Raw genomic sequence first — 13,344 nt, 5'->3', positions numbered from 1 at the left:
TTAAGTACATTATTTGCAGTTTATTTAACCTTTATTAGATGCTAGTACATTGTGGACAGTGTGCTATATACAATGTTAAGAGTGCTTTTTTTTTTATCATGTGCTATTTCAATATCTCACATTTTATTACTTATTCAAAACTGAAGGTTTTCTCCCTTTAGTGTGCCTGTTTCAAAACTATTTAGCCTCCTTAGCTTCCAGTGTGCAAAATACCACAGGTTTACACAAAAATGCAAAAAAAAAAAAATGAGTGGGTAGGTAGGACCCCTTTTCAGGAGTAATATATTACTTGCGAAAACACACAATATACAAAATTTTGTTTTAAGAGAGATATATACACTTTACAGTTTGCCATTCAGCTGCTTCTTTTTGGTGCCACGCTTCTGTAACCCATGGCCTAAATAAAAAAATAAATAAAGAGTTTAGTTAATGTTAAAGCATACAAGTCATTTATAACTCACATCCTATCTAGGTTTAATGCAGTAATGCCTTTTCTTGCACAATTACTCCAACAATATTATATCTGCACTTACTATAAAAGAGAGCAGGGAAAGTGCCAAATGTAAAACCAAAGTATTGCACTTATGTTAAAAATCTCCCCCCCCCATCAATTTGGAACTTCAATGAAAGGAAAGACACTTTGCATCTTGGTTCCTCCACAAGAGTCCAGTAGGACTGTAGCTTTGATGAGGAGTGCTAGAGACATTTTTAACATTTAAGTGCAATACTTTGGTTTTACCCTATGTGGCACTCTCCCTGCTCTTGTCCTTTATAGTAAGTGCAGATACAATACAAGTTGGAGGAATTCTGCAAGAGAAAGTTATTACTGCATTTTGTGATGTCCCTGAACCTACCGAGGGTCTGTTAGTACCCACCTACACACTAGTTCTGTATTTCTTATGAGGATTGTAGTGTTGTTGCACTTTTTCTACAAAAATGGTTACTTAAGCACAGACAAAAAGTACTACACTATATACTGTATCTCCCATAGCCATCAGTGTTGGGGTGAATTCTAGATTTTCTTTAAAAAAATGTTGGTAAGCCCTGATTCACACATATGCTAGAGCAGGGATCCCCCAACCTTTTTTTTTAATCCATGAGCCACACTCAGATGTAAACTGTTGGGAGAGCCACACAAAAAAAAAAAAAAATTGGGGATATCAAATAAGGGCTGCAATAGGCCAATGTTTTAACCCCATGTAAACTGCTAACCTGCAGGAGGCTCTGTTAGAGTAAACCTGAATCTTTATGTCTCAAAATGGAATCTAAGCCAGGAATTTAAAATAGGCACATACTATGAGGCCACTGGTAGCAACACGTTACTCATGAGCCACTAGTTGGGGGATCACTATGCTAGAGGTTCAAATCCTCATTTAAGATAATTATTGCATGGCTACATTGGTATATTTGCATAGACAACTTTTGGTCAAGTAATGATTGCTAAGATTTATATCAAATTTATTTTTTTAACTGCCACCAACACATATGAATGGCATTCCAGAGTGCAAAAAAAAAAAAAAGTCAAATTCTGATAAATGGAGGGCAATTTGATTTGATTTATAAGATGCTTTATTCCATACCTCTGTACAAGAAGGATCTAGGAACCTCCCATGTTTCTACTTCTTCTGGATCAGTTCTAGTTTGTTTTCTTTTAGAAGACTTGAGAGCTCCTTTCTTTTTTGGAGGCTTATCTAAAAACATGAAAATCACTAACATTACCATTCGTACATCCAATCTCAGAAAGAAGAATTAATGGTGTGACTCATTTAGACCTTGCATTATATTCAGATAATACAAGTGCAAAACCAATCAACATACTATGCTATAGCAATTTTTATATGCCTGTACTGGTCGCATCAGTCTTGAAGGCAAGATGAGATTCAATGGCCATCTGGCTTCTGATCACAGAAGTGTTTGCCCTTATACAGATTAAAACACTTATTTGCCTGTAAATTCTTAGGCCACAACAAGCAGTATATTCCAAAAGTAGAGGAAACAGCAGAAACTGAAAAAGTACTTATAAGTGCACAATAGCACTTTAAATGACATTTTAGCATCAAGATATGATCCTGTATTGTACATACAATTGTGTTTTGTTATACAACAGCAACTTAACCTCTCCTCCCCCAAAACTGAACTGTATAATCAAGCGCTACATTTTGTATTCCAGTAGGCAGGTGATTACACATTGGCTGTGTGCGCAAAGTTTTTATGTACACTTTAAACTTGTGGGTGAATTTTTCAAAGTGATATGCACAGGTCAGTTTAAATTCCATGTTTTTGCAAAAATGGTAGTGCACACCAGAATTTGGACAGAAACACAGCTTTTGCTGGCAGATGCAGAGAAATTATGCATCTCTTTATATAGCTGTTACTCAATTACTTAAACTCATTAATAGAGAATAAAGTACACCCTACTGCAAATGACAAAAGGCTGCATACAGAGTTATATGGGTCATTCCAGCATTTCCACAAAAAAACAAAATAAAAACCTGCATGAGAGCCCTGAGGAAATTGCAATTTTCAGAGTTCCCATGCAAACTGCATTACATAGATCATCATAGTTAATCTGGTAAACTAGTTCTAGGGGCCCAAGCTATTAAATGTGTAATATAATAATAGTATGTCCTATTGTAGCAAAGTTTGTTAGTCTTTGGTGTCAATTCACTAAATAAAAGCATTTTAACAATTTGAAGATGTTCATTTGGAGTGCTGTCAAGACATCCAATAATGTGTGACCTGTGAAGTGAATACAGTGGGACATGCACCCAATATAAAGGAACCTGGTGTGGTGCCGACTTCTAGCAACAATATAGTGACGTAAAAAAGGCAGGCAAGAAGTGTTCAGTCATTCCAGTTCATTATGGCACACCAGATGACTTAAACACTGTAAAAACCAGTGTTCCACCCTTGTATTTCAGCTTCAATAATGTACTGTATCCATTTAGCAATTTTACAAATACCTTGCTCTTTGATTTTGGTTGGATCTTGCAAATAATATGCAGGTTCTGGGAATTTGGGTTTAGCACCTCTTCCAACCCAGTATTCTTCAACAGCTGTCCCAGGGGTTTTCTTTTGAGCTTTTCCTAGATAAAAAACATTTAATATGCAAATAAGAGCTAGGAAGTAAACAAATATTACCTTTATTTAAATGAAAGCCCAGAGATGTCCTAGATAGACCCAAACATGTTTTAAGCTTTAAATACTATATATGCTAATTGGATGTTTGTAGGTCTTCACTAAAGCGATGCATTCTAAAAAGGAAACGCAACAGGCTTCTGCAGTCTAAAGCATGGAAAGATGCTGCATTTGAAGAAAAACATGATCCTGATCCACAGTATATGCAACAGTTAGTTTTATAGGGATAGGGTGGTTGGTCTTAGATTCTTCAACTTACCACCCACGGACTTCTGCATCGATTTTTTCGGCTCAGAGATGAAGCCTCTGTTTAATTTTGAAATCTTCTTATCATAGATTGTATAGTCACTCCCATCATAATCCTTAAGTCGGCACACCTGATTCAGTGCGTCATAAGCACCCTTTTTAGTCACCAATTTTTCTTTTACAGGCCATCCAACGATTTGAGCTGGGACCATGCCTTTTGGAGGTTTCCAGAGAATTCGCTTCTGAGCGATTTGCTTAAAGATACTTCCTTTGCCAATATCCACCTGTCCATGTGGAAGGCTCTCTTGAAAGTAATATTCCTCTTCCTCACTATCATCTTCATCATCTCCTTCTTCATCGTTTTCTTCTTCCATGACCCAGTATTCGTCAGAGTCCTCGGGTTCAGACAATGACTGACTCTTCTTTGGATTCTTTTTTACAGAGTAGAGTTTCCTTCTACTGAGGCCTTTCAGAGGCACTCCAATTTTTCTACATCTACTCGAAACATCCTTGGCTTTCACTGCAGAAGACCTGTATTTTTTCACATACTTGTTGCAAGATTGTTTCAGAGGTATATCATCTTCCTTTAAAGAACCACTGCTTTTAATGGTTTCCTTCTCCAAATCCTCTGTGGTTTTTCGGAAAGTATACAAACCTTTCCTAAGAATATAATCAGGGACAAAGTAAGATACAGAAGCACTATCCAAAGAAGATCCTTCATCCCTAGATGAAAGTTCTTCTGAAGTAATGCTTAAGACACTTGTCTGTTTTTGCTTCCTTTGCGAAGAATAAACATCATAATCATAGTTCGCATCTATATTTTCAAAGCAAGCCAGCCATGTCGGTGATGGCATAAATTTCTCTATGGAATCATCGGTCCACATGTTACTTTTGTTAGCCAATTTCACCTCTCCATTACAGGTTGATTGATTTGCAATATCTTGCTGCTCTGGACATCCATCTGAGCCCTCTATAAGATCACCATTTGTAATGAGATTATGTTCATCAGAATCCTCAGGTACACTTACTTGTGGATCATCATAAACAGGACTAACTACTTCAACATGTTCCGTCACCATGGTTGGCGATTCTGCCTCCATTGTGGCCTTAACTTTCATAACTTGTTTTCCCTGTTTGCTGGTTTCATATCGGGGCTCCCTTGTTTGAACTATTGTGGTTTGGGTTTCTGTTTCTTGAACAGCATCAATACACAGTTTAGGAGGAAGTGAATTTTTACATTCATCTTTGTTTGAAAAGGCAACGCTCTGCACAGCAAGCTCCTCGCCTTCTGCATGAGGGCCATATAATACACCCTCACAAAAAAGATCACGCTGCACTACATTTTCTGGTAATTCTTTAACAACTGCCACATCGTATATTGGTATGGTTTCTTTATAAGACTTCCACATTTGTATGGCAGCAGGTGAACCACTTCCATACTCTATTCTTACCTCCTCTTTCTCATATGCATAGCTTCCTGGAGGCATGTTTCTGTATTGGGCTGAGTTGCAAGCATTTTTATGAAAGTCTCTTTCCTGTGTTGATGTTGCAGGAGACATGGACATCTCAACATTCTCCAGGTTACTTTCGTTTCCGGTGCTGCTAATGCCAGAAGAAAGATAGACTACATTTCCTCCATCACAGCCTTTACCGTCTGAACTATGTTGCTTTTTAGAAGCACATTCTTGTTGCCGTGGATCAGTCTGGGTTTCTTTGGTTTCAGTTCTTCTCCCAGGACTGCTGTAGTGCCTAAATCTTGTAGCATGGTAAAACATTGGGGAAGGCGGATGGGGGTTAAAATGAGGTCTTCTACTCATCCTAGTATTCATTTGAGGCTGGGGAACAAAATATCCAGGGTACTCATGGAGAGCAACAGAGTAGTATGGAAAATAGGGATTTCCACCTCTAAAGCCTAAGGAGAAGGGAGAAAAAAAAAAGCATTATTAATTAGATTTAAAAAAAAAAAACAAAAAAAAAAAAACAGTAAAGCCATAAAATAAAGCATTTAGTTGTTTTACCAGGTAGCACCTTGCCAAAATGCTTCTCTTTTTAGTATTCAAAACAACGCAAGGATGTTGGCAAAACATAAGATTTCCAAGTTAGGCATCAGGTTAAAGTATACAAAAAATTGAGGGGTTGTGGGTTAACTCTAAAGGCTAAGTTAAAAGTATGTTTAAGTGTAATGGAAGGGCTACTTACAATGCACTTCCCTGGTCCCCTGTCTCATAAGTAATTCAGTATAAATGCAAGTGCATAGGTTTACAAAACAGGGGTTTTTAATTACAAAGTTATGATCATAAAGTTGATAAGCCACCATACCACGTCAAGGTAAATCCCATATGGCAGTCCCTAACTTGTTTACCTCTGGTCATAGTATAAAGTATTTTACTTCTCCGCATAGTAGCATTACTTGTAATCAGTGTGTCTTGAACCTTGGTTTTAGTCTGAAGGCTAGATCCTCCCCTGCCAGTATGCGGCTTTTAAGAGAGAGATATTGCCCATCAGGTTAAAGTAAAACTGATGTAGGTCTAGAATTGTTAGGCAATTGTTAATCACAACTTGTAAGGAAAAACAGCAGCATTTCCTTAATTCTGACCAGGCTTATGTTACTCAAGTGCAGAGAGTCAGTTATGTAAAGCATGCTGGGCACCTGTGTTTCCACCTGTTATTTTGACCTTTACTACTTGGGTTATTACTTGGGGCTGTACAGTTTACAACAGTCTGTTCAGGATTTAGCATTGTGAAACCTGAAAAAAAATCCAAAAAACTGCCCAACACACTGCCTATGTCAAAGCCCCAACCCACGTCATGTCCCCACCCCATACATGACTGCTCCACCCCTTATGTCATCTGTCCACTTTTTGCCAAGGTCAAAGATAACTACTCTAATGTGCCAACAACTACTTAAGGGGACTGGTAAACACCTTTCAATAGCTTCACCCAATGAGATTTGCAATGAGATGATAGTGTGCTAGTAAACCAGCAGGTCTGCCCAGGGGTGCTTCGCCAATGAGGCAAGTTGAGGCTGTTGCCTCAGGCAGCAGCACCCCACTAGGTACCAGGGGCAGCAAAAATGCTGCTCCTGGTACTTTAAGAGCGAATTTTCAGGGGAGGGGGGGCAGCAGCAACTGCTGCCTCAGGTGGCGGAGGGGCCAGGATCGCCCCTGGGTCTGCCTAACAAAAGACAGGCCTGGTTCTTCTGTTTGTACACTGGAATGGGTTTATGAATTTGTAAAGTTACAGAGCACTGGGGTGGGGATAAAAAAAATCTGGTACCATATGTCTTGGTATATCTAGTATAGGTAAATCTAAAAACAACTGGACTTGCTGAGTAATAAATTAAGACATTTCACTACTCATCCGAGCAGCTTTTTCAGTTCAACATGAACTTATTACTCAGCAAGTCCAGTTGTTTTTAGATTTACCTATAGTAGCTATACCATGACCTGGATGAATGAAAATCTTCATAGTCATATGTCTTGGTAGTTTTAGTTCTGCAAGAACAAATGTGTTGTATTCTTGTTCCTGATAAAATGGTTTTGTATCTGCTTTTAGTTTGCATAAGTCTAGTACAGTGCACCAACATTTGCATTTAAAAACTGTGAGGTCAGCAAACACTGTCTGTGAGGTAAGCAAACACTACCTTTGTCACAGGCTGTTTTAGAACTATCACTATAAACCAGCAATTTTTTTTAGCTGTAGTTGAATAACCTGGATTATCAGAGTTAACATGTGATTTCAGTTCTTTGGCATGATTTATATGGCTTTTGCCTTTTTTCTATATCACTGAGGGTGTGTTAGTCAGTGTAAGAGGAGACGTGCCACACTTTCACAGGACTAACTGAAAAATTGACAAATTTAACATCCCAGAACTTAAACAGCAAAAAGGGGTGGTTCACATTTAAGTTAACTTTTAGTATGTTATAGAATGGCCAATTTTAAGCAACTTTTAAATTGGTCTTCATAGTTTCTTTATATATTTTGAATTATTTGGCTTTTTCTTCTCTTTCCAGCTTTCAAATGAGGATCACTGACCCCAGCTAAAAACTAATGCTCTGTAGGCTACAAATGTATTATCAGTACTTTTTATTGCGCATCTTTCTATTCACTCCCCTATTGATATTCCAGTCTCTTTCAAATGAATGCATGGTTATTAGGGTAATTTAGACCCTAGCAAACAGATAAATTGCAAACTGAAGAGCAAAAAAAAAAAAATTAAAATTGCAAATTCTCAGAATATTGCACCCTACATCATACTTTATTAACTCAGGTGACCAACCCCTTTAAGAATAAAATAAGGAAAAAATGCAAACTCCTGCAGATTTCCTTGCCTCTTCAAAAAGGTCCCTGCACAAACTGAAACATTTAGTCAAAGACTCATAAGACACATCACGTTTGTTAAATCATTCCAGGTGTGCCAGTTTTAATTCTACACCCAACTTAAGAGCAGTAAAATAAATTCCAGGAGGATGCTGGTTGTATTAATGCAAAAGTTATGTGAAAAGCTTAGGTTTTAGGAAAAAATGTTTCTATAAGAATGACAACAACATTACAGGAGAGTAGGGATGCACCAGATCCAGGATTAGGTTCGGGATTCGGCCTGAATCCTTCTGCCTGGCCGAACCCGAATCCTAATTTGCATATGCAAATTAGGGGTGGGGAGGGAAATCGCGTGGCTTTCTTACACAAAAAAGTAAAAGGTTTTCCCCTTCCCACCCCTAATTTGCATAGGATTCAGTTCGGTATTCGGCCAAATCTTTCAGGAAGGATTCGGCTGAATCCAAAATAGTGGATTCGGTGCATCCCTACAGGAGAGTGAAGAGAAATTTCTATAAACATTTCTATTAAAAGGAGAAACTGAATAGTGTATACACTTAGGCATTTCACCCAAAAACAAGAAATCACATTCTAAGCTTTCCAAAATGTTGTTAAACATGACTTCACCAGAGCCCCCATTAGAATGTTACCATATGCCATTTAATACTGCTCTTTTCATCAGATAGTAGATGTTGCCATTTTCTACTGTATAGCAAAAATACTAAGAATACAATCTTACCTGGTCCAGGAATGCAGTATGGATTGTACAACTGGCCAAGGTACCAAGGATTTTGGAAAGGTAGTTGTGCTGTTGGCTGTGCATAAAAGTAAGGCCTTGGCTGGTTTGTAGAATACTGTCCATTTTCTGGGGGAGGTGCCGTCGTGTTCATTTTTAAGGCTATGGAAGCAAAAAGTATATCTTTATCTTATTTTCAACTAGTACTAAAACATTTTTCTTCTGCTTTAATTTTTTTACCCATAAAATTAAGTTTTAAATACTGGTTTTGGATTTCTCTGCAGCAGCTCAGTAAGCCGGATCATTGATTTTCTAAATTGTTACAATTTGATACATTCATTTAAACATTTCTTAGAAGCAACTTGAGTTTGTTACATTCTCTTTATGTGCGGGGTTCCTAGAGTACCTTATGCTAAAGACAGAGAGGCAGGTTAATGAAACAGACCAGAATGTGCTAGGGTCCTGTAAGCTCCACTGGGTCAGGGACTGATAAAAATGATTCATTTCTAATGATAAAGCAAAATTTATACTTTGCATTGGAGCAATGGTCCAAAGATACTAGTCACCTGCTGGAAGTTTTCACTAGCTGCAAATAATCTCCTCAGAATAACTTTCCCTTGATGAACATTGAATTGCTGCATTTAAAACTCATGGTGCATTTGTTGCGGCTCGGTATCCCTCTGTGTTAACCTTATCATTTTACAAGACTCCAAGACAAGGGAGGTTCTACAGAATAACCAATTTATTTATTAGACAAAACATTGGAATCTTGGGAAGCTTGTCACAATGTCACACTTAGTATGGCACAGAGATCTTCAAATGTCATGCCCATTTGACCAAGTTTATATACATTTCACAGAGCACTCACTGTAAGGAAGATGTACACGAATTGCCATACATGGTCAAGAAAGTACTTACATCTGAGCAGCAGGGCCGGAACTAGGGGTAGGCAGAAGAGGCACTTGCCTAGGGCGCAAAGGCACAGGGGCGCCAGGCACGCTGACGCCTTCCCCTAGCTCTGACCGCTATGTTCAGAAGCTGTGGCTGAAGTTCTACGTAGTGTATGGTCTTCTGCGCACGGTCGCATTTTCTGCGCATGCGCACTCGCGATTCCTTGCCGCTCGCACACTTCTGTGCATGCACGAGCGGCAGGGGCAATGGACTTGGCCGGGTTGCCTAGGGCGCCCGACCGAGTAGGCCCGGCACTGCTGAGCAGGTGCAAGCATTACTGGAAAACATGTTGCACAAGTAACAGTTTTCTGTGCCAAACTGTTTGCAAGCCCTGTGGCCAACGCTACTAAAATATAACCAGATAGAATTGTATCTTATGTTCCTAATGGATGTTAACCCTTTCGCCTCTGGCAGCAGGGTCCTGGCGTTTGTGAACTCTGTTTGAGATCACTTTATAGGGGCCACAATTAACTCTCTTGCACCCACCTGGCTTAGGTTTTGTCTTATGCGTATTCAGGGTAGAAATTTGGTGCCATTATTTTATTTGTCCCTTTTTACAGACAATTTAGCCATTATTGGTGGTCCATTCTCCTTGTAAATTAAATTTAAAAAAAGAGAAAAAAACAACTATGGCTCTTGCCATTGGGTCTGAATAGCCTTGCCCCTTTTGCTTATATAGCTAGGTTGCTGCAAAGTTATTTAGGCTGTTACACATGGTGAATGGTCTCCTGTTTATCTGCCAATGCATTAAAATAATGAGAACTGTGCTTAGCTGCAGCATGTTATCATACCAGCCCAAAGTTACATAGGAGATTGCCAGGGGGAAAATTTCACAGCTCTATTCATTTTTTTTATTATTTATTTTTATATTATATTATTTTTGTTATTTATATAATCAAATTATAGTGTGCATTTTTGAGCGTTCCCTCTAAGTGTGCGCTCACACACAAATTGAGGCCAGTTTGTGAGAAAACATTTTGTATCAATCCTGACTTCACCGTTTTTAAAAATTGCACACACAAAAGTTTAAGAATTTTTTTGCCCACACAGCTGAGGAAGGGAACATTGGCAGCAATCCTGGGTTGCGTTTTACATGCATCAATTTTAAAGAATGTGAAGGGACAAATATTGTGGGGATCTTCCATTTCCAGCTGGAGAGGAGATTTCCTGATGGACGACAAAGCGACCTATGCCTTAATAGGCATAGTGACCTCAAATTAAAGGGGACATTTTGCCTTTTGCTCAGGGCCGGATTTACATAGTGGGCGCCCCTAGGCCCACTGCCGTTTGTCGCCCCTGTCCCCTCCTCTTTATTTGTGCAAATTTTCATCATCTGGACTGGAGCAATGGGGATTGCCGCACAGGAAATTTAAAAAATGATTGTATCTCCAGCCCATCCCCAGGATTTCTGAACTAATATGGGTGTAGTTGGGCAGCATGCCGCCCCCCTAAAATCCTGCTGCCCTAGGCCCGGGCCTAGGTGGCCTTTCCACAAATCCGGGCCTGCTTTTGCCAATCACCCTTATGTAGGTGTTTGTTCCTAATTTTGATTTGGGTATATGGTATGATGTAGAGCGATATTCTGAGACAATTTGCCATCGGTTTTCATTTTTTATTATTTGTATTTTTTAGTTATTTAGCAGCTCTCCAGTTGATAATTTCAACACTGGTTGCCAGGGTTCAAATACCCTAGAAACAATGCACTGCATTGAAAAAGAGACTAATATAAATAGGAGAGGGCCTGAACAGAAAGCGTAGTCCTAAGAAGCAATTACCAAAAATTTGTAGCCTCACAGAGCACTTTTTTTTTTTTTTTAGAAAATTTGTATACTGGAAAGAGTCAAAAGTAAACCACCCCTTTAACCAAAGCAAGCGTGTGCACTATACAAATTATAGATTGCAAGACTTTGGTAGAATTTGCAAAAACCACATACCATGCATAAAAAGTGAAGTATTAAGACAAAACAAAAAAAAAAAAACTATTGCTAAGCTAACAGACCAAGTCAATGATACAATCAGTATATAAAATGTACAATTATAGAAGTTAATGCATGCCTACACAAAATTGATATGTTGCAAAGTCAATGTAACATTGTATTCTAGTATATTATATAGAATGTCTACAGTAATTCTAAGTAACTTTTCAATTGGTCTTTCATTTTTTATATTTGCATCTCTTATTTCCCCCCCCAACTTTGAAATGGGGGTCACTGACCCCATCTAAAAAAAATAAACTCTGTAAAGCTACAGATGTATTGTTATTGCTATTACTCACCTTTCTATTCAGGCTCTATCCTATTCCAGTCGCCTATTCAAATCAATGCATGGTTGCTAGGGTAATTTGAACCCTAGCAGCCAGATTGCTGAAATTGCAGACTGCAGAGCTGCTGTATAAAAGCTAAAATAACTCAAAAACCAAAATAAAAACTATTGCAAATTGTCTCAGATTATCACGCTCTACATCATGCTAAAATGTATTAAAAAGGTGAACAACCCATTTAAAGTCCAAATAAAATGGGTATTAGGGTATTTGGTAGTATACAAGCTGCAAGCCTATGGCAAAAACTATTTGTCCAAGTTCATTTTGCTGTACAGGACTAGGGAGTAGTTTAAAAAAAAAAAAAAAATAACCAACTAGTTGAGCAACATGCCAGTTACTTTCCATTGTTCTTAGAAAAACAGCAAGGAAAATACATTAAAAAAAAATAAGTTATGCAACCTATTGCAAGTTTTGGCCAGTCTGAATATCTACCACAGCATTAAGATTCAAACAGACACTTCTACCCCCCCATATACTATAGAAAAGATCAGACGGCACACACTATGGCAATTGTGCTAATTTATTATCTTGATATATTGAGATTTACAACGTATGGAGGTCTCAATGAATCACAATAATGATTTAGCACAATTGCCATAGTGTGTGCCATCTAATCTTTTCTAAGGTATATGGATTGTTGAAGCTTTTTTGTGCAGCAGTTTCCAGATTGAGCACCACATTTAGTTACACACAGAACCTTGGACTTTTATACTTTGGTCACTTCTACCCTCCATGCCAATTCCCTGGTTATACCCACAAGCTACGTACCAACATGTTTTGATGCATTTAGCCTGATGAAATGTACCAATCACAGAATACACAAAAGATGCACTTTTAAGTCATTAGTTAAATAAAATCTAGATCTTACAGGTCTAATAAGCTGATGCACAGCCATTCATGATTTTTTTTTTCCAGGGCATTTGGTATACACCAAATATCACTGCTTACTTCACAGGCTCAGAATCCATATACTTAATGGAATGGTTATTGGTACTACCAAGATCAAGGACAATACATTTAATTAAGTATAGGTACTACACAGTTCAAGCAGCAAACAAAAGCACATTTAAAAACGACTCCTATTGGCATTACACAGGCTAAATGAGCATACAATTAACATATCTACTACATGTATGCCACAGGAAGCAAATCTATTTAATAGAGCCACTGAATGTGTTAAACAGGCTCAGGCACAGTAGTTAAACAACTAATAAAAGGTATTGCACAGGGAAATGTTTTATAGAACCACTGCAAGTGCTGTAAAGACTTGGGAACATACATTTAATGAAATCACTACAAGAAAAACCACATATCCAATGACCATGTGCTTACTAACAGTGCTTATGGTTTTTCATAATCAGTATAAATAAACAATCTTCAAACACACATAATCCTCTCACCAAGCACCACTCACCTGTTCATTCAAAGCACAACTAACTTTCCACCAACCCACCAGGCACCTGTTACACATTTATAAATTGCTGAACCCTTCATGAAAACCAATCAATTGCTTAAAGGGGGAAGGGGTAGGAACTGAATGCCAGATATGGGATTGGTTAATCAGATGCATTGCTTGGTGCTTGTCATAGAAAGAAAGAGCTTGAATATGTCTGTGCTTTCTGTATTATAGTATATT

General features: G+C 38.2%; 1 protein-coding gene across 1 annotated transcript; it reads right to left on the bottom strand.

The window, feature by feature from the left end:
• On the bottom strand, positions 1-13,142 carry velo1.L (velo1 protein L homeolog). Its single transcript, NM_001089216.1, is given in 6 exon segments — positions 1-397; positions 1,581-1,691; positions 2,964-3,086; positions 3,398-5,296; positions 8,441-8,599; positions 13,123-13,142. Coding segments are annotated over 5 exon segments (2,340 nt in total). The 5' UTR covers positions 8,592-8,599; positions 13,123-13,142; the 3' UTR covers positions 1-341.
• Between the last annotated feature and the right edge of the window lie 202 nt (positions 13,143-13,344).

Source organism: Xenopus laevis, chromosome 6L (genome assembly GCF_017654675.1).
Source record: "Xenopus laevis strain J_2021 chromosome 6L, Xenopus_laevis_v10.1, whole genome shotgun sequence".
In the NCBI taxonomy this organism is placed as follows: Eukaryota; Metazoa; Chordata; class Amphibia; order Anura; family Pipidae; genus Xenopus; species Xenopus laevis.
This window is presented reverse-complemented; position numbering and strand designations above follow the sequence as displayed.